Source organism: Haliotis cracherodii, unplaced genomic scaffold (assembly GCF_022045235.1).
Source record: "Haliotis cracherodii isolate W230 unplaced genomic scaffold, xgHalCrac1.p SCAF_7, whole genome shotgun sequence".
NCBI classification, from domain to species: Eukaryota; Metazoa; Mollusca; class Gastropoda; order Lepetellida; family Haliotidae; genus Haliotis; species Haliotis cracherodii.
Genome location: NW_027266330.1, coordinates 47,693,177 through 47,715,790, shown reverse-complemented (window position 1 = coordinate 47,715,790; position 22,614 = coordinate 47,693,177). Strand labels below are relative to the sequence as shown.

Genomic DNA, 22,614 nt, shown 5'->3' with positions numbered 1-22,614 from the left:
AATATGCTTGAACTCTCCGTTCTGTGTCTCCAGAGAACCAAAACCCATGAACATTTTTATATTAATGAATCACCCAAACTCACCATGTCCTTAGTTCCACGTGCTTTTCGCCACGCTTGTGACCTCATTTCCCCTGGATGCAGTTCCGTGGAGACGATAGACAGACAAACCGTCTTGGTGAGAGCATAACGGTAGGAAGGCCTTTTGTATTCATGTCATTTTTCGAATAACCATTTTTATTGGATTATACCATTGCTCCTGTATAAGTACGCTTTTCTAATTCACCTATGTCTGGTAACATACAGTCGAAAGCAGGTTACAAGAACCTCTTTGTTCTGAACGTATCGTCTGCATACATGTCGTCAGCTGCTGGTATGTTGGCTGTTTCAATGTACACTATCCGACATAAAGTAATGGCTTATAAATACATATGTATGTAGCAACGAATCCCTCGCTCTTATTGCGGTAGGGGCAACACCGACTCAATGTCTCGGACAGCGAACATTGAGGAACGTCTCACAAACGTGAAGCCAGACATCATTCTACATGCATATTTCGATTTGACATGTACTTTGCCAAAGTTAAACCGGAAAACAGGTCGAATCCTCAGTCCTCAACGTGTGTTCGAGGAATCGCGGTCAATCGAAATATTTAGTATTTTAAAGATAAATGGTATGTATAAAGACGTTATCGTTATTTTTTAAGGATCCCCATGGGAACATACCCGTGAAGATCCAGGTTAGAATAGGTCTTCAGCTACCCACGCTTACCGTAAGAGGCGGCTATGCTTGTCGTAAAAGGCGACTAACAGGATCGGGTGGTCAGGCTCGCTGACTTGGTTCGTGTATGTCATCGATCCCAATTGCCTGGACCGATGCTCATGATATTAATCCCTGGATTGTCTGGTCCAGACTCTATTATTTACAGTCCGCCGCCTTATAGCTGGAATATTGCTGAGTGCAGCGTTAAACAACAAACCAACCAACCAACCTAATTGCGTGGATGGATGCTCATGATATCAATCACTGGATTATCTACAGACCGCCGACATTTTGCTGGATATTGCTAGATGGGAACATGACTACCGGCTGGACTTTGGCACAAGATCTGTTTTGTAAACCTGTCTCTCCACCAGTAAAACAGAGCCATGTCATGGAAAGAAAACTAGGTGACTCGCATCTCGGTGTTTATATTTTCCTTTCATGACCCATGCAACAAACTGATACATATACGTAATGCCCAAACATTCTGTATCCCTTCATGAAGGTACCCATCCTGGAAATATCAAACTGGCAAGTGATTATCGTCAATGTTGTTTGTTTCAGGTAAACGATGACTGCATACATTGTCTTGGCCGTTTTCAGCTTGATGGTCAGTATTTGTTTCAAGGTTATGTGATTTTATGTATATATGTATGCATGTATACAAGCATATACGTAACCCGTGAAGATCCGGGGTAGAATAGGTCTTCTGCAACCCATGCTTGCCGTAAAAGGCGACTAACGGGATCGGGCGGTAAGGCTTGCTGACTTGGTTGATGCATTTCATCGATCCCAATTGCGTGGATGCTCATGATATCAATCACTGGATTGTCTGGTCCAGACTCGATTATCTACAGACCGCCGTCATATAGCTGGTTTATTGCTGAATGCAGCATTAAACAACAAACACTGAAAATAAGTTAAAAAACACCTTCAGCAGTCCATGCTTGCAGTAAGATTTCCTTAAATACACTGGGTCTCGGAGAGTGACTCGGACATTCTCTTTATATACAAGCTGAGCTGATGTCATCACACTGCGACCGCCTCCGTGGTCTAATGGTAGAGCGTCCGCCCGGAGAGCGGAAGGTTCGGGGTTCGATCCACACCCGCGTCATACCTAAAGACGTTAAAAGATGGTACTTGTTGTTACCCTGTCTGGCGCTCGGCATTAAGGGACTAAAACAAGGACTGGTCGGCTGGAGTCAGTGTACTGTGTCTGAGTGGGGTATTCATGTTAAACTGCGGCATGGTATCTCAGTGAGCTAGCACTATAAATCGGCATCAGTCCGGACTAGTACAAGCAGCCACACACATACACGTGCATGCACGTCGCTATATAAGTGCAATAATCTTGGACGCGACGTTAAACCCCATTTCACCTCACCTCATCACACTGACATATCGGACATCGTTTCTCATACCACTTATGTAAAGCGTAGCCGCAACATGCTGGTACACTACTGTTTAAGTGCAAGACAATATTTCTTTTTTCACAGGTACCCGCCTGGGCTCCTGTTCCGCCTGGCTATGTGTTCGACAGTAAGAACTTTCACAGGGTCCGGGTTAGAATGCTTGCACTGAAAGGCGAATATGCTTGTCGATAGAGGCGACTAACGGGATCGGGTGGTCAGGCTTGCTGACTTGGTTGATGCTTGTCCTCGTAGCCTAGTTGCGTAGATTGATGCTCATGTCAATCACTGGATTGTCTAGTCTAGACTCGATTTTAAAAAAAATATTTTGCAGACCGCCGTCATATACCTGGAATATTGCTGAATCCAACGTTAAAGAAACCCTTTCACAGAGCGGTGGGGTAGGCTAGAGGTTGATGCATCCGAAAGCCCGGGTTCGATTCCCCACATGTGTAGCCCATTTGTGGTGTCCCCGCCGTGATATTGCTTGAATATTGCTTAAGGCGGCGTAAAACCATTCTTCCTATCACTCCTTTCTCATATACAGTGCTATGCCAAAGACCTGGGTTCGAATAGCAACGTGTGTAAGGTCAACCCTCATGTTTGAATTATCAAAATTGCGTGGATCGATGTGCATGACATCAACCACTGGATTGTCTGGTCCAGACTCGATTATTTACAGACCGCCGTCATATAGCTGGAATATTGCTGAGTGCGGCCTTAAACGAAAAACATCTCGATTATCCATTGAACAATCGCCATTCTATTATAAGTACCTGGCGTGACGTCTGCATCTCGATCATAAACATAACAGAATATCTCTTATGTGATTTAATTGTACAGCTATTTCTAGTGTCATGCTATTAGAGTCGGGTTCAAGGGTAAGCCATGGTGTTGAAGGTTTCCATGGTCATGATTAGAAGGTGTGGTAATTATTTCTGTGGTATAGTGACGAACATTTACTCAGGTAGACGGCTGCTTGTACAAGTCCGTACTGACGCCACGCTTATAGTGCTAGCCCAGTGAGATACCATGCTGTAGTTTAACATGGAGCCAGTCAATCCGGGTTAGAGTAGGTCTTCAGCAACCCATGCTTGTCGTAAGAGCCGACTAACACGATCGGGTGGTCAGGCTCACTGACTTGGTTGATGCAAGTCATCGTATCCCTATTACGTAGATGAGTGATTCTTTTCCAGACTCCATTGTTTACAGACCGCCGTTATATAGTTGGAATATTTTGTGTGTGGCGTTAGCCAACAAACACAACAAATGTTTTATGAATTCAGTTTCCCCTGAATGCGGCGGTGACGGTGTTGCCGATGGTTTCGTCACCATAATGACTGACATAGGCATGGAAGCAAAGGCCATTTGTGCGGGAAGAAAGGAAGTCCTCTTTAGCACGGAGGATTTTGTGTTCTTTGGACTCCCAATATCATACCCGGGCAAGGGCTCTTCCCCTTGTGTGTTTGAGGTTTGTTTCAAAATGTATAGATAGGTGTCATCATTTTCCCGATTCGAGTCATCTCAGTCAAGCTCTGACACCCCAAGGTCACGTCAGGTGATCTGGGCGATCTGGGACCATCCCATGATAATGAGGGATGTGTGCTTCTGAGAAAAGAGGAGAAACGGTTCTTAACTTTGCCAACGATTCGTTGTCGGTTCGAACTTCCGCTTGGTAATTTCTTTACCGTTTGTCCCGATTCGGTAATTTCGCCCTGAACAAATTGTACAAAACAGATGTATTTTCTGTAGCCGAATATGCTTATGCGAGTTAGATGTCTTGGGAAAACTAAGCTTGTAAGAGACAACGATATGGAATATTTCAACAAGTTCGTGACATGCCAATTCGCTTGCCAAGTCGCCACTGCTCCAGAGAAAGTTTTGCATTCTATTCAAAAATGTATTTGCCTTGTCTCTACTTTTAGGCTCTTAACATACACTAGTTCGATTGGGGTCACGGGTGGCCAAGTCGTCTAAGGCGCCGCAATTCGCTGTGCAGAGTTGCGTCCCTTGTACACGCCAGAAACCTATGATTGAGGGTTCGAATCCCGATTCGCCCCGATTATGTTTCTAGATTTGTCGGCATCATACCCGTGCTCGTGTGTTTCACCGAAGTGGTCTAAGAACTGCATCACTTCGGGCTTTCCTCCCACATTAAGCTGACACGCCGTGATATAACTGGAATACTGATAAAAGCGGCGTTAAACAAAACTCACTCACTCAATCACTAGTTTGATTCTATGTGTAACTCTAGTTCACGGGATCCGTGAAGTAATTACAACTCTTACGAATCAGTATGATCTTGAGTCGCTTGGAAAATATTAAATTCATGTTAATTTATGCTTAAACGCATATTTCCCCAGAAAAAGCCACACTCAGAAGTGTTCACGATCGAGATCCATGTTTCATTTGGTGAAGCAGGCCAGCGTGTTCACTCCCCGGAAGATGAGTTTAAGATATCGTGCTCCTTCCAGCCAGAAGGGGAGAAAGGCAGCAAGCCTCTTAAAGTTTCCCCACCGTAAGTCTAGACGAAGCCATTTAAAGCTGTTTCTCATCTCGGTGGGCATTGGGCATGTTTTCCCAAACCGGAAGTAATGGCTTAAAAGTGTAATGCTAATAACGTTAGAGACGGGTGTCGCTAGTCTCTCAGCTCCTGAAATTAACCTCTGCTTGGTGCTCCAGGTGGATTATATTTTGCTTTTTGTAGATTTAAAATATAATTTTCTTGCACTAAATAGTAGTCGAGGGTGCCTTCGGTGGGGCAGGGTACGTTCACCTTTTCGGAAACATCCGATATAATTATTTGATACGTATTCATATACATAACTCATCGTAGGAATCGTGTAATGGACACTGCTTGATTTTTGGACAATTTTTAAAAAGGGTAGCTGAAAGAAAAAATCTAGGTCGTATCGCATTGGACAAACTAGGGGATCAAAGTTGAATTTATCACATTGGTGACGTCAGCTTGACGTCATATGGTTCATGCAGCATGTTTCTGATGGTAAAGTGTTTGGTCCTGCAGGTAAAGTGTTTGGCCCTGCAGGTAAAGTGTTTGGTTCTGCAGGTAAAGTGTTTGGTCCTGCAGGTAAAGTGTTTGGCCCTGCAGGTAAAGTGTTTGGTTCTGCAGGTAAAGTGTTTGGCCCTGCAGGTAAAGTGTTTGGCCCTGCAGGTAAAGTGTTTGGCCCTGCAGGTAAAGTGTTTGGTTCTGCAGGTAAAGTGTTTGGCCCTGCAGGTAAAGTGTTTGGTCCTGCAGGTAAAGTGTTTGGTTCTGCAGGTAAAGTGTTTGGTCCTGCAGGTAAAGTGTTTGGTTCTGCAGGTAAAGTGTTTGACCCTGCAGGTAAAGGTAGGGATGGCTGCTCATTGGTATGTGATGTAAACACCTTCCTCTCTGGGGTTGTTTGCTCCCAGTTGGTTCAGTGGCTGTATTTAAAGTAAAACATGCGATCTTTTCGTTGTCTAGGTTAGAATAGGTCTTTAGCAACCCATGCTTGTCGTAAAAGGCGACTGTTACTGTCGAAAGCATTCGTCACCACTCGCCCCTTTCCGTAACCTGCTAGAAATGTTATGTGCGAAAATACGACAAACCAATCAGAATGCGCGCATGATTTCAAGTCCCTCAAATATTTTTTTGATTTTTACGTACGTCTTGCATCTAAAAATGTATCCAAGACAGTTAAATGTGTTCAATCATACTGTATAATTCCGTACGTCCCGATGTGCTTTAAATTGCATCTGAAGTATATATAATATATGGGAAAATATCCTATTCGGCTTGTCCCGGAATAACACGAGTTGGTCCCGAATGTGTCGAAAGAGGCGACAAACGGGATCGGGTGGTCAGGCTCTGACTTGGTTGATGCATGTCATCGTGTCTTAGTTGCGTAGATCGATGAATATGTCGGCGTGAAACAACCAAATGGGAAAATAGTTGGGAAATAGATCTGGATCACGTGATTCAAAAATGTTTGTCCAGAAACGTCGTGGGTTAAGGAAGGAAGGAGGAAGGAAGGATCTTGATTACCCAGAACAATAGGTCTTGACCACTCTTCAACTCATTTCAGAGTCAGTGCTCCACTGGTGCTTCACGGCAATAGGCCGCCGGTGAGCAAATCGCATATCAAAGTCATGTTGGTAGATGTGCTGGGCAGACCTCTCACGGGCGGGTCCATCCCAGCCGGCAAGATGGTACGACTGAAGGTCTTCACCTTGAGTAAGTACAGCCAAAACCCGTGAAGATCCGGGCAAGAATAGGTCTTCAGCAATCCATGCTTGCCGAAAAAGGCCACCAACGGTATCGGGTGTTCAGGCTCGCTGACTTGGTTGATGCATGTCATCGATCCCAATTGCGTGGATCGATGCTCATGATATCAGTCACTTGATTGTTTGGTCCAGATTCGATTATTTACAGACCGCCATCATATAGCTGGAATATTGCTGAGTGCGGCGTAAAACAACCAACCAACCAAAGTAAAGCCTAGTAATTTGTAAAGATGGTGAAGCCTCTAACTTTAATCCAACCTATCCCAGATAACGCTTGCATTCATGATTGAGGGCTTCCTTTGTAGCCGAAATCAATGGAGTGATTATAGGATATCTTCAGTCCAGTTGCTGTAAGAATACATTCGTGTCGAATTGACACTGTCCGCGTAATTGATGTACCCATTAACTGCTTGATTGATTCATAAAATGTGTTGATAAAGTCGCTTTGAATAACTTAAATCTAATATGCATTGACCCAAACGCTCGCTTGTGATTTTAAACCATACTCACTCTTTCAGCCCCTGGCGACAAAGGGATCCAGGCAGTATCTTGCAACGCCCTTAATTCAAAAGGAAACAAATTGTCGATGCTGAGGGATGGGTAAGTCAAAGCTTTTGGTCACCTCAAGACATAGAAAGTTTCTTTAACCTTTTCTTTAATTGCTCTTCCTATTCATTTTTTATCCCCCGCAACGCGTTTTGCGGGGGCTATTAAAATCGACACCGTCCGTCCAAGATGTCGTTTCTGGAGCAGATCTTGAAAACTGTACGTTATTTCTTCACCAAAGTTGGTATATAGATAGGTTTAGTTGTGAACTGGTGCCTTCTCATAGTTTGGGATTTTGAAACAAGTATATGAAGTTAATATTTTTTATTCCGATATTTGTACAAGTATTTACATTGCGGGGGATATCGGTGACTTTGTCCTCTTAAAATTTATTTCGATTTCTGCAACCAAAATTCAAGCTGATTTTATGAACTTCATTATAATGTCGCTTAGATGGAATATTGATGAGTTGGACTTTGGCATGGAAAATTACGGTAAAAAGTGGAGACAAAACAGAACTTAGTAGTTTGGGTTAAAAGATCAAGACTTTTTTTTGGGGGGGGGGGGGGGGGGGGGGGCACGGGTTGCCCAGTCGTCTAAGGCGACGCGATTCGCTGTGCAGAGTTGCACGCCAGAAACCTATGAATGTGGGTTCGAATTCCGGTTCGCCCCGATTATGTTTCTAGGTTTGGCAGCACCATACCCGTGCTCGTGGGTTTCACTGAGACCTGCATCACTTCGGGCTTTCCTCCCATATTTAGCTGACACGCCGCGATATACCTGGAATACTGTTCAAAGCGGCGGTTAACCAAACTCACTCACTCGCTTTGCTTATATCGATGGCGCTATATTTGTCAAATGCTAAACCCTTGCATCGCTGGCCATTCTATAGTAATTTCAAATCCTTATATTTCAGCTGCGGCGACGGTATGATCCTAGCGAAGGACAAGGGGTTCGTCACCAAGGGAACGGTGGCCCTCAGTTATTATTTCAGAGTATTTACTATCAACGGTGACGATGGACTTCAGTTTGAGTGCAACTTCTCAGTTTGTTCTAAAGCATGTGACGGGGTAAGTCTTTCTGGTTATCGCCTATCAGTGTGACGTACATTTAACGAGTGTACTGTATCTCATCCCATTATAAATCTCAGATCCCCAGATCTCTTCGCTACCTTGCCGATGTGTGATTTTTAATTTTAAATGCTCACTATTCACTACCATAGCTTCGTTTGAGTCAGATTTGAATGGCAAGGCGCTAAACACAACCAATCAATCCTCACCAGTGTGCGAGTTATCTTCTGTGGGAAATTACTTAAATGGAGATTGTGACATGATTTCTGAAATGAAACTATTTTAAGGAGTGAGTCAAGAGTAATTATTATCGTATACTACTAAGACCGCCTCCGTGGTCTAGTGGTAGAGCGTCTACCCGGAAGGCAGAAGGTCCGGGGTTCGATGCCCGGCCGCGTCATACCAAAAGACGTTAAAAGATGGTACTTGTTGATACCCTCTCTGGCGCTCGGCATTAAGGGGCTAAAACAAGGACTGGTCGGCTCGGAGTCAGTATATGCGATATTCATGTTAAACTGCGGCATGGCATCTCACAGGGCTAGCACTATAAAAATGGGCATTAAATTTTAGTCCGCACTCGTACAAGCAGCCACACGCACACGCACACGCACACGCACACACACGCACGTCGCTATACAAGTGCAATAATCTTGGACGCGACGTTAAACCCAATTTCAACTCACCTCACCACGTATACTGCTCAAGCATTGACAGATTAACAATGGTAATGTGAAAGAATCAGATGGTCCTCGCCTTTTCTTAATACCATATAATGTAATTGACAAATTTAATTGAGAATCGGATGCATAGTATAATACTGATAGCCCTTCCCTTGTTTTGTAACACGAATGGGGATTTTTAAGGCTGGACAGGTACCATTTGTCCGAGCTCTCCTTCACTGGTTGTGACAAACTTAAATAAACACGTGTTCAAAGCGTTCAGGTCAATTTGAGTTTGAGATGAGCTGGTATAGCTTTTTTTTCCCCCAAACCAAAACGTTGATTTTTTAAATTTTTATTAAGGGACTGTATTAGGACAATTGGCAAGAAAATGGACACTTTCACTCTTCTCCCGAAAAGCAAATGATACATTGTAGCTTCCATAATATTTTATTTGTATATATGATAGCTACGCGATAAATCGCAAAGAGTAATGAACAAAACATCGTTTATTTCACGATAAAACATTGTTCTACCATGACGTCATTCATCGAGATTCGAAAAGCGCTCGCAACTTGATGACGTCGTAAATTGGAGGTTATTAGGTGTCTAGTGGGTTGTTCCCGTAGATATCGCTAGGCAACGTAGATATTCGCGATGGCCGAACGGTCGCATCCAAAAGAGATGACAATCGGTATTGGTAGAAAAGGTACAAGTGATCGACGTGAAGATTGCGGGAAAATGTGCGGGAAAACCCACCTCTGCATAAATTGGACTTGTCCGACGTTACCGAGGTCGGATTCTATTGAAGGAGGTATCATTAAGATTTGGGTAAATATTTTTAAAGCTTTTTACATTTTATCATCATCCTAAGAGGCTGCACATCATGTTGATATTTCATAAGTAATAAACGACTCGTGGTCGTGTATCGTCCAATAAAACACTGCAGGGAGAATAAACCATGAGGGGTGCAGTTCCAAGTGGTTTATTCTCCCTGCAGTGTTTTATTGAGCGATAAACAACTCCCACTCGTTTATTTCATAAGTACAAAATACCGAAGTGACCGTTCTTTCATCATACTGAACTGTCATGGTAACTACAAATGGTACTGATGGCCTCGCGTTAGTACGTGATATATTTAGCCCGTCATGCCACAAGCTACACCAGCTACATGGAGTTTGAACCGGACTGACCGGACCTATCGTTCGGCTGTTGCAAGGAACCACCCAAAACTCTAGTGTGTAATATCTATCAAAAGTATCGTTACGTACATTTTCAGAACCATAAATACCTAACTCCACAAAATAAACCTAGCACATCTAATAAACATACTTGGACGGGCCTCTAAAACATCGTGTTTACATTCACAACAATATAATTCATTGTACCATGGATTTCTATTAAAACAAAATATGATTTCGAAAAGTTATGGCAATATAACATCAACCGGCTTTCAAAATCGGATCCTAGTTCTCGCTATCGCTACACAAAGATGGACATCCCATTACGGATCACGTCAGAACTACCTTTCATCCGACCAATTGAAGCGTCGCTTACCAGATCATGAAAGTGACAGTCCAACCGAACTTGGCTGGTATTATGGAGTTACATTTTGGCTCGACTAACGAATTTATGCATAGTCTAATCAAAATCGCACACCGAAATCGAAATACGGTTCGTAAACTGTCTTGCAGATTTCGGTCGATTGCAGAATTTGCAAAAAAATGTGCACCGCCAACTCGTTGTCAGCAGATATTTTTAATCAAGGTGCTCACGTGATTTGATGCATTTCGCGATGTAAGACCCGTTTTCATCACAATATAGATCTTGATTATGGATCACATCGTCCTGACCGGGCGACACCATTTTGTGTGAAGCAAACGCAAATGATACGAGGTGGAATCTGATTGGTAGGCTTAGAAGGGACATAACTGGTAATAGCCACTAGTGGCGCCACGATCGAGCCAAGTAATTCCAGCCTGGTTCGGCAAGGGTGGGAATTGGACTTTTAAAGTAAGTAAACTCCCTTGCCTCGGGAAGATGGTCTGTGGCTGGAAGTTTGCAGATTGCGACAAAAAAAAACCTTCCCACTGGGACCCTAATGGTTGATTATACAGAACAAAAAAACGGGGATGATGAATATTGTTTATGGTGAAGACTGAGCGCACGATTTCATAAAAAATATCCAAAAAATAGCCATTCCTAAACTGTTTTGGTCAGAATAAATCCGAAAAAGTATGTGATTGTAACCTTTTCTCAGAACATACCTGGCCATTACAAATTTGTTTCATGTTTTCAAGACGATGAATTGAAAGCCCAATTCACAGGTCAAATTAGTTTTTTTGCATGAAATATTAATCTTCCCGATTTAGTTATTTCAAAGTACGCTTCATTTTGTGCTGGTAAATGTAGTGTCATAATTTGTGGACCTATTTCACGGTTTACTACTCTACCATACGGTTGACGCTACCAGCGAGCATCCGACATAATCTGAAGTTCAAATTCCATACGACCCGTGAAGATCTGGGGTAGAATAGGTCTTAGGCAACCAATGCTTGGCGTAAAAGGCGACCATGCTTTTCGTAAGAGGATCGGGTGGTCAGGCTCGCCGACTTGGTTGATGCATGTCATCGTATCCCAATTGCGTGGATCGATGCTCATGTAAATCACTGGATTGTCTGGTCTCGATCATTTACAGACCGCCGTCATATAGCTGGAATATTGCTGAGTGCGGCGTTAAACAACTAACCAATCCACCAACCACGGAATGACACGAGTGGCCACGAATGATGCATGCATTTTCCATTCACTTATCACAAGCCCGAAACGCATCGCATATCACAGGTTCTCGCAAAACCACGATAGGACTGCTTTGGGAAACATTATCTGTCTTATGGCAAGTCGTGACTAATATGTTCAATTTCCAGACGTCATGTGTCAAGTCAGGTGCAGGTCGTAGACGAAGAGCAGCTGCAGTCTTGACAAGACCGAAAGGTAATATGCTGGCATAGATATGTCGTCAACACTCCCTTTACGGCAAACTTAAAGGGGTGACCCAGTCGTCTGAAGCGACGCTATTTGCTGTGCGGAATAGTCACAGAAACCTATGATCGTCGGTTCGAAACAGGGTTCGCCCTGGTTGTTTCTGGGTTTTGTCTGCATTCTCGTCGGTTTCAACAATTCGGAAGTCTGGGATCTGCAGGTGCCTACGTGGTCTTGTGGATAGAGCATCTGCCCCTGAGAGAAAGTTGGGGGGTTCGATCCCCGGCAGCGATCCCTCAGCATTAAGGGAATAAAACAAGGACTGGTCGGCCTGACCCGTGAAGATCCGGGGTAGAATAGGTCTTCAGCAACCCATGCTTGCCGTAAAAGGTGACTATGCTTGTCGTAAAAGGCGACTAACGGGATCGGGTGGTCAGGCTTGCTGACTTGGTTGAAGCATGTCATAGATCCCAATTGCCTGGATCGATGCTCATAATATCAATCACTGGATTGTCTGGTTGACATATACAGCTGGAATATTGCTGAGTGCGGCGTTACACAACAAACTTGAATAGGGGATATAGACCCGGGCATGCACGAACGTCACTATACAAGTGCACGAATCTTGCACTCCATTTCATCTCACCTTAGACGGTCAGGTAGCCTAGTGGTTAAAGCGTTCGCTCGTCACGCCGAAGACCCGGGTTCGATTCCCGACATGGGTATATTGTGTGAAGCCCATTACTGGTGTCCCGGCCGTAATGTTGCTGGAATATTGCTGAAAGCGGCGTAAAACCATACTCACTCATCTAACCTTATAACTGCATCACTCGCTTTTCTCACGCCAAGATGAGATGCTATGATTGAAATTTTGTTCAAAGCGGCATTAAACCAAACTCACTCGCACCGTAAACGGCTAAAAACACTACCGTCTGAAATATATTAGCTTTATCATTTAACCAATTGCAAGTACTTAGATGAAAGAATCAATGGATCGAATCCCAGATCATTGGTTTGGCGACACTATCACAGACGGAACGTCTACATGTCACATGGACTTTCTTATCACATCAAGCTGGCGCCCAAAGACTGTAAGTGAAATATTGTTCATGTGTTTTATTCCCTTAAATGTCTCGCTGTTGACAAGAACCATTTTTTGTAGAGTCGCCTCTGAGGAACATGCTGTGGACGTGGAGGACCCAAGCAACGTCGGCGGCCTACAAGCTGACTGGCAGCAGCTTCGCGAAATCCCAGAACAGGCGATGATCGACGCCACCCGTTTTTATGTTTTTATTTGGTGGTTGTCATAATAAACAAAAAAAGCAAATCGTCGTTTTGGTTTCTTGATAACTGGGTAAATGAGTTAGTGTATGAAGCTATAGCAAGGGGTTGTTTTTCTCTTTGTACAAATGTGATGTCTGGTTCTAGTGGAGCCGACTCCAAGTACAATCGGGTTGCCATCGTGGTTCTGCGGTGTGGGTCGTTGATGCTCACGACTGGATTGCCTCAGAGTTGGGAAGCCCTAGTGGTTAAAGAGATTGGGGGTGAGGTGTTTACTAAGCGGTCACCATGATGGCAGCTGCCATAGCCTTTCAGAGGGTACTTCTAGTCGACTTAAATGTTTAAGCATAGTCTTGATATTTGCAGTTGCGGTAAACTGAATTGTATCCTCCCACCCTCCCAACATTCGTGATTATTTGGGGGGTGTTGAGGAATGAATGCCCCGGGTTAAAGTACTCACGGAAATGAAAAAAAACTGTTTTTTCGACCTCAGATCTCAAATAAATGCAGTTGATATACAAAATATATAAATATTCAAACAACTAAATTAGTACTAATTGGGCCGTGGCACAAATTCAGCGTATCAAATGTTTTTATGCCTCTTTACACGTAAGAGTGTAAAAATGTGAAAAAAACAGACTATTGTGAAACAGGGCATAACCAGGTGTAAGTAGATCAAGGTGACCTATGACACCTTGATGACAGGTGAGAACAGGTGCATAATGCCTATAGTCTGTTTCTGCTATGTCAATTTGGACTTAGTTATATTTTTGAATGTTGAAAGTGCCGACAAATTACCTCCTGTAAAGTACATTTTGTATTGTTCACTGAGATCAAACTAGCAAATCCAGACTAGTACTTTTCGAGTTGTTTTGTTATTTCGTATTTACAGCTACGTAACACTTTGTGTCGATTTTTAAATTGAGAAAAACAGGTTTTTTTCATTTCCGTGAGTACTTTAGTATATTCTTCTCCCAGGACCAACTCGAAAATCTTAATCGCCATATTTCTACCATGTTGAAGGACTTATGGACCAACGTTGGTTTCTATTAAATGGCTATCAAGATTTATTATATATAGTCAATTAATATATATACTGAACAGCATTGAAAACGCACCAGCAATAAATCTTGAAATGAGCAATGACCGATTTTGATTAGAACAGACATAGACGGATTATTAAGAAAGACAACAAAGGAAACAGGAATACCACACAGTAATTACAATTACGTCATCAGTGTAAGGAAGACACATAAGGATAAAATGAAAAGTCAATATCTGGTATGTCCGACATTGACAGCAACACAGGCCATGCAACGTCTTCTCATTGATCGAATAAGTCTGCGAATAGTGTTCTGGGGCATTCCACTCTTGACGTACAGTCCGTCTGACTCCAAATGAGAACGATGAATTGCAAAATAACTTGAAATTTAAGAAACTATCATGTAATTTTGTATAGAAATGTGTACAAGACACGTAGGGGGACAAACCGTGGAAGGAACGGCGCAAGCACGGTCTGCACGTGCTACACAGTGACCGTGTTCGTTCAGTGACAAGATGCGCTACTCAGCAGATGTTAAACAGTTGATGTTGAATGTGTGTGATTTCTTTAGAAGTGAAGCAGAAAGAGCAAAGCCTTTTTATGCAATAAATAAATTCTTGAAACGAGCTTCAAAAGCTCTTGGTATGTCCCCTCAGAAACTTAAAAATGTTGTTAGTCGACGAGATACAAATCGTCAGGCCAAGGAGGTAGGGAACATGTCAAAACCACGCAAGGTTGATAAATTAGACAGTTTTCAGAGGGATCAAGTCAGACGTGCAATTGCTAAACTGCACTCAGAAAATAAGTACCTGTCCCTAAGAATTTTGAAGAAACACCTTGAAACTGACCATGATTTACGTGTTACAAAGTACAAACTATGGCAGCTGTTGCATACATTTGGTTACAAATACAAAAAGATAACTGGAGAAAATAGGGCTGTGTTGTGTGAACGGTCTGACATTGTTCGTCTCCGAAATCATTACCTTCGTACCATCAAGCAGAAACGTGAAGAAGGATATGAGTCATCTTAGATGAGACATGGGTAAATGCGTCACACACACACAGCCAGCAGTCAGTGGGTACCCAGTGGTGACTGTAAGGAGTCTGGTAGAAAGTTACCAATGGGAAAGGGTGAAAGACGCATAGTTCTCCATGCTGGTTCTGCTAGTCAGGGTTTTCTCCCAGACTGTGACCGCGTCTTTAGAGCCAAAGACAACAGGGACTACCACACAGAAATGAATGGCAATGTATTTCTGGAGTGGGTGAAAGATAAATTAGTCCCTGCTTTGCCTACCAAGTCTCTCATTGTCATGGACAATGCACCGTATCATAGTGTGCAGGATCCAGAAAGCAATACTCCAACCTCTAATAACCGAAAAGGAGACATGGTTACTTGGCTGCAACGGAGGAACACTACCTTTCCTTCTCGAGCGACGAAACCACAGCTCTATGAAATCATCAAAACTATGAAACCTGACCCCGTGTATAAAGTTGACAGTTACATCAAGGGTCAGGGTTACGCTGTCTTACGACTGCCACCTTATCACTGCGACCTGAATCCAATCGAGTTGGTATGGGGCATCGTCAAGGGTGACGTTGGACGATCGAACACAACTTTCAAATAACGAGACGTTGAACAACTCGTAAAGGAATCCCTTGGTCGGGTAACAGTAGAAACATGGAGGCGCTGTGTGGCCACAGTCGTTGACGAGATAGAGCCACGTTATTGGTCACGAGATGGACTACGGCCACCAACAGTCCAACCTATAATAGTGGCAGTCGGTTCAGGCACCAGCAGTTCCGACGACGAGATCTATGGCATGAGCGAGTCAGATTGCGACTGAAATTATCATGAGACGGACCCACTAACGCTCTGTCATTTCCCCTACCACGGAACGTGCAGTGCATGCATGCTTGCGCTGTGCCTTCCACGGTTTGTCCCCCCTACGTGTCATGTACACATTTCTATACAGAATTACATGATATTTCTTAAAGAACTTCATCCGTCATGGGTCTTAAAATAAACAAAATTCAAATTTTGTTGGGTACAGGGTATTCATGGTCAAATACCGGAATTGATGTTTCATACACTTTTCTGGATTTCGAGTTATTTTGCAATTCATCGTTCTCATTTGGAGTCAAACGGACTGTTGTGTATCTTTAAGTTCTCTCAGGTTCTGTATTTGCGGACGACGTGAGAGGCGTTGACCCAGGTAATCCCATAGATGTTCAATTGGCGATAGATCGGGTGACAGGGCTGGCCATGGAAGCAGAGGCACATTATTGTTCGCTAGGAACTGTGTTGAAACACGTGGTGTGTGCGCTCTTGCGTTAGCTTGCTGGGAGGTGTGCATATCCTGGTGCTGATGAAAGAATGGGATGACGTGATTTGCCAATATGTTATTCCTGTAGTAAAGGGCATTAACTCTTCCACGACAAACATGGATGACCCCCCCCACACACACACACACACACACACACACACACCCCGTATATTATATGACTTAAGCCCAGATAAAAAAAAAATCCATTTTCATGGTGGTGCGTTTTCAATGCTGTTCAGTATATTATCAGATCGAGATTCATGTCATGACAGATTAACTATAGTAACAATGAAAGAATTGGGTGTTTAACTAAACTGACGTCCAAAAGAAACTTTACCAACTGAAAATATAAGTTTCAGACAAAGTATAAAATTTTTTTCGATGAAGTCTATCTAAAACACATACAACCATAGTGTTTGCAGAAAATGTTAATCGTCTGTTACATGTTTGCGAGATAACACGCCAAAAAAATGAAAAACACGTGCATCACGGCATCTGCAAATGCACGTGCGGGTAAGGATATAAAACGATTGCAACGGCAAGTGATTTTAGTCAGACATCCACAGTGATAAAAAAAACACAAATGCCACGACTCACAGTCGAACAACGTGAACGAGCCTTGGGTACAGATGGGAGCCACCCTCGCCCATATTGCACGAACCTTCGGTTGCTCCCGTGTTGCCGTTACCAACTTGATGCAACGTTACAGACAGACAGGGCGGACCGCTGACAGGCCAAGAACAGGCAGACCCAGGGTGACCACGCCCCATGATGACCGGTACTTGCGTACCTTGCACCTCCGAAATCGCTTCCTGACAGTGACGTCATCGGCGACAAATGCCTAAGGTCACAGGGTTAGTCGACAGACAGTGGCCAGGAGACTCGGGGCTCATGGATTCAGGGCTTTTAGACCAGACAGAGGACAGATATGACAGCGCAATATCGTCGTCTGCGATTGAGATGGGCCCGGACTGTACGACGTTGGCTACGACGTGACTGGCAGAGGGTTGTCTTCACTGACGAAAGTCGATTCTGTATGTTTAGGGCTGATGGAAGACAACGTGTTTACCGCCGAAGGGGTGAACGAACGGCGGCGTGTTGCGTGCAGGTTGTCGCACCATATGGTGGAGGGAGTGTCATGGTGTGGGGAGGGATCTGTGGGCAGGAGAGGACACCGCTGGTCATCGTTGACGGAAACTTGACAGCTCAGCGTTACATGGATAACATTCTTCGTCCAGTTGTCTTACCATTTCTCTAACAGCAGCCACGTGGAGTCATTTATCAGCATGACAACGCTAGAGCCCATACAGCCAGAATTGTGACTAACTTCCTCGCAGCCAACAACGTCAACGGCCTGCCGTGGCCTGCACGCTCACTCGACATGTCCCCCATATAACACCTCTGGGACTTGACGGATCGTCGTGTTCGAAAACGACCACACTCTCCAGCCAACCGGCAAGAACTGATCTTGGCCCTCCAAGAAGAATGGCGTCAAATCCCACGTGACCTCATCAGACGACTGACTTTTTCTGTGCGTCGAAGAGTTTTTGCTTGTATTGAGGCATTTGGTGATCACACACGCTACTAATGACTTGTTATTGAACGTGAGAGATTGTTTATGTACTCTGCCTATTGTCCATGATTCTGAAAGCTCAAGTTTTGTACCACACCCAACTTTGTGGGGCTCTGACGTCATTCTCGGTCGCGGTATAATTGTCATTTTCAGTATTGATTATGTTGATATATTGATCTTCTCAATACACTTTACTTCATGCATGTATGTTTTGTTGTTTTTGAGCAAGAGTGATCTCAAACTCTGGTAAAGTTTCTTTTGGACGTCAGTTTATTTTGTGAGTTATTACTTATGGACGATACAGTCGAAGGTCTATTCAAATCTAGAACTTGTATGCAAAGCCCCATTTGTTAAACACATCATTATCGGAATGTTTGTTGCTTTTTTAATTAAACAATATTTGAGAAGTTTGACAAGTTTCACAAATGTCATCATTGTAAACTGTTCATTTAACGGCACTCGGTGTGATTGGCTATGGTCGGGCTATTGCACGAATACCAGGTCGTCCTATGGTCAATACAGGCAGGATAGGAACCGAGTGAACCTTCTCGAACTTGACCGATTTCTGACGTCACGTTAGATAAGTAATGGTTACATTAACGCCAATGTTCGCATTAGCCAGACCAGCATAAAGAAGCAGATTGCGTTCAGCAGGTCCTCCGTCAAAGAAATCGCAATGGTGCTGACGTCAGCGTTGGAATCCACGTCATTGATGTATAATTAAATTTTTGTTGTGGTCATGGAAATTCCTGCATTCTGATTAGCTGAATTGGTCACGTGTTATTGCATTCATTTCCCAATGAATGTAAAAAATTAAGCCACGCTCACCGCGGTGCACTACTTTTATTACTGCGGAATATCGGGGAATTCCAATATTACAGTCGAGGGAATTCCCTTTCTGCTGACATGTATCGTCATGCACAGGACATTTAGCGACTTTCATGCATATTCATTGTCCAAACTACCCTTTGAAACCGAAGGCCGAGAATGAATGAAACAGCAAACGTGCAGGCTCGCTCACCTGTTTTTTTCCCGCTCGCCTCGGTTCAACTTTCATGTCTTCGGGTTTCATTTCTAACTAGCATTTCTCCAACTGTGTTTTACCGTAATCAGGGAAGCAATGTTTGAATCACGCAGTAAATAACCATGTTATTTGAAACAGCCGCCTTCTCTCGGACATATTTCTTCCCGTGCGTTACAGTCTGACTGTTGCAGTTCTTTTCGCCTCTTGCCTTAATTGACAGGTCCAATGAACATTGTTTTAATCCCACTCTCCGTTGATTGGCTACTGACTGTGTAGGCGTGTCAAGTTATGTGCATAAAATAAACGATCACCTGATTCATGTCACGCCACTGTATGTATTCCTACAGCTGGAATGTTTATCAATGTCGTCATTTTTGTCTGTTTTGATATATGCAACTGTTTGGGGTTAAACTATTGTAGATAAAACATGTTTTACGTTGTCGAATTTAATTATAAGCATTGACTGTATAACGCGGATTCATACAGTTTGCACATCGATTTTTCGATTCATACCTCAATGAACCGAAAAAATACACAGTCAATCCTTAATTACTGATACTGTTTAGCTTTCGTGATGGGAGTAAGCGAGTATGCAGACGGCAACATGAACGTTTTCATAATGCAACTGTAGTCGCGCAAAAATTCATTTGCAAGGATATGATTACATTTTATCGTTGGAAATCTCACTTCACAACGCTAGAGACGAGATACTGGCCCCATTTGCGATACCATTCATGAGGACCATGCGTCACTTATTCTCAGTTAAATAAAATAATTAGCTGAGCAAAGTATAGAAAAAATAAGTTGTGATTTTTCATGAAAACTTTTTATTTTCATAAAGTAGAAACGTCAACAATACTATAACGATAAATTCAGCCTTGAGGGACAAATAGTGTCTTGACCCAAGTAATACAAAGTGCCCTTCCCTGATATTACAGTGTAATTTACATAACAAAACCTGGTTCAACATTTAGGTTTCTGCCGCAATTCCTAAAGATCCTTTCATGGGCAATGCAGCATATTTTAAAAGCTAAAAGGAAACTAGATACTTTTACGCACAATAACTTTTAAAGATGTCTACTTTATACTTATTCTCTTTTATTTGCATATGCAAGAAATTAAACCCGAGGACAACATATAAGCCTCATTACGGATCCCGTGAAGGCAAGTCTTCATACATCCAAATATTTTGATAAATGTCATGGGAAGTCATATAACGTAGCGATATGAAAATATACTTGGTTCTCACATTTAGACAGTCGTTCAAACAGTAGCACAGTACATATGACCGTGACGTAAATTTCAAATCTTAAAAATGTTGCCATATTGTCTGCAATAAACAGTCTAATTTAAAGTAGCAGCATATATAAAACACCTTCAAACAATTACTGTTGCATTGGGTCAGTTTAACTTATTGACACTAATCTATTCCATACTGAATGTGTAATTTACGTCACTCTGAAAACTGTTAGTTTGCATTTGAAATTACTTCCTAAACAAATTATTGTATTTGAGTGTATTCTGACCCAGTGATTAATTTTACAAATACAATTCACAATTAATCTCGAATATATTTTAAAATACGGCTCCTGGCGGTGGGTTGTTTGAAGAATTCCGATCAATAATTGATCTCATTGAATTTGACTAAAAATGATAAAAACTCAAAATTTTAATTTAACCTTTCGGGTAATATAAATTCATGACACCTCTAAGCACAAAATAAAAGAAAGATTTGTCAGATTTTAGAAGTTAAATAGCAGTAAATCAAGATCCCATTAACGAGAAATTTACGTCAGAGTTCGTAATTTCGTTATACTGAACATGGACAAGCCAAACCTGATGACATCAGAAGGCGTGATGCAATGGCCAGTGGTACAAACTCGTGTGGTTAAATAGTCTTTGGGGTTTACATTTACTACTAAACGGTTTTTTTTCAAATGCCTATCAAACGTAAATTACATCTGAACTTCTATGGTTCAATATCCAGATATAAAAGCTGCGTTTTTGCGCTGTTCTGTAAACATTTTTGGATATAGAAGCCCTGTTCATCACCATAGGCTAAAACTAACTCAAATTCACATTACCTTTTTTCTAGCTGTCACGTATAATTACATCCTTAAAAACATTTGAAAATGCCTCTTTAACGAACAAGTTCTTACCAACTATAGCGTTTGTTGTATTTTACAAGGTATATACTTTTTGTATGTTTCTTCCAGCTTTGAATAAACCTGTTTGGTTACAAAATATGCTATAAACAAATGAGCTAAGCATAACGAAAGTTAGCATAACTTAAAATTTCTTAACATCTGCCGACAAAATATTTAAGTATATTTGACAATTCAATTCTGGCTCACATGCTGGATTTTTGGCATTTAAATAAGAGGACTAAACTGAAGTTTTCAGAATGATAGTATTTCTGACATCTTCACACATATATATATCTTAGTTTAACATTTTCATGATGGAAATGTTATTCACCGACAATTGAATAATGGCACCCTTAAGCTAGGAAATTAAATCTGAATTATTTGCACATGTATTATTTATAACTAATAAAAGCGCAGAAATGTGTCTTCAAATACACTACAATTTAGGAATAAATCGGCGTCATCTGAGCGACTGTATTTGTACTATTTAACCGAGAATGACTGCACAACGTTAACAGATGTGCCCGATTCTACACGTCCTCTCCATTGTGCCCAAGAGCGTACATTTTCCTCTCGGAAGGTAGCTCAGGGTTGAAGATAGACATGTTTATTGTTGCCGGTTGAAATACTTTCAGGTCGAAATGGCAATCACGTGACAGAACGCACACCACATCCGAGTGGCCAGTGTTTCCGGGGGTGCGGAGACCTGCTGTGTCACATAGAAAGTTTGAGAGACGGCGGCCGCAGCGAACGCTTCTGTCGATCTGGGCACGTCTCCCGATTGACCATGTCAGTCAGGTTTTGTAGATGGAGGAATCACGTAACATCCGGTGATGTTGGTTGGTTTGTTGTTTAACGCCGCACTCAGCAATATTCCAGCGATATGACGGCGGTCTGTAAATAATCGAGTCTGGACCAGACAATCCAGTGATTGAATCATGAGCATCCATCCACGCAATTGGGATTGATGATATGCATCAACCAAGTCAGCGAGCCTGACCACCCTATCCCGTTAGTCGCCTTTTACGATAAGCATGGGTTGCTGAAGACCTATTGTAACCCGGAATCTTCACGGGTCTCCAGTGATGTAAGGTGTTAATTAACATTTGCAGACGCTGGGCTTTAAGGGTTTTGCCTTGAGGGGCTTGTGGTCAGAGGGGAATACACCAAATGTTTGCTGTATACAAAGGATATAATTCGGTGCATTTTTGAAACAATTAGTAAATTTTGTATAAAAGAATTGAATGGTTTGCACTATAACAGTGCTAATGAATTTATCAACAAGAATACGCAGGCTGGAGTGGCCGTCTCGATTTCCTGGCTTTAAGCGAACTCGAACATGTTTGGGATTACCTCTGCCGCCAGGAGTTGCCTTGTTCCGCATGATGTTGGGAATGGAATGCCATACCTCAGGCTGTTTTCTATTAACCTGGCAAGGTGCCCAGAATCGGGAGGTTACACTGACCTCGCAAACGTCTAGTGTTACAGCAGTTCGTGAACATGCTGTAGGGTAACCACCTGTTTCAATCACCG

The 22,614-nt window shown here is 42.6% G+C and overlaps 1 protein-coding gene across 1 annotated transcript; it reads left to right on the top strand.

Moving 5' to 3' along the window:
* Window positions 1-1,332: 1,332 nt before the first annotated feature.
* On the top strand, window positions 1,333-12,956 carry LOC139448417 (vitelline envelope sperm lysin receptor-like). Its single transcript, XM_071229970.1, has 9 exons — window positions 1,333-1,371; window positions 2,258-2,300; window positions 3,457-3,641; window positions 4,534-4,688; window positions 6,235-6,383; window positions 6,952-7,033; window positions 7,896-8,049; window positions 11,636-11,702; window positions 12,853-12,956. The coding sequence occupies exons 1-9, from the start codon at window positions 1,333-1,335 to the stop codon at window positions 12,954-12,956; spliced, it is 978 nt and encodes a 325-aa protein (XP_071086071.1).
* The last annotated feature ends 9,658 nt before the right edge of the window (window positions 12,957-22,614 follow it).

What these genes read in the sequence shown, in the direction of transcription:
- LOC139448417 (XM_071229970.1), top strand. Translation starts at nt 1,333, where the DNA reads ATGACTGCATACATTGTCTTGGCCGTTTTCAGCTTGATG. An exon ending in CCTCTTAAAGTTTCCCCACC is followed by an intron (nt 4,689 to 6,234) that starts GTAAGTCTAGAC and finishes AACTCATTTCAG; the next exon opens with AGTCAGTGCTCCACTGGTGC. An exon ending in ACTGAAGGTCTTCACCTTGA is followed by an intron (nt 6,384 to 6,951) that starts GTAAGTACAGCC and finishes TCACTCTTTCAG; the next exon opens with CCCCTGGCGACAAAGGGATC.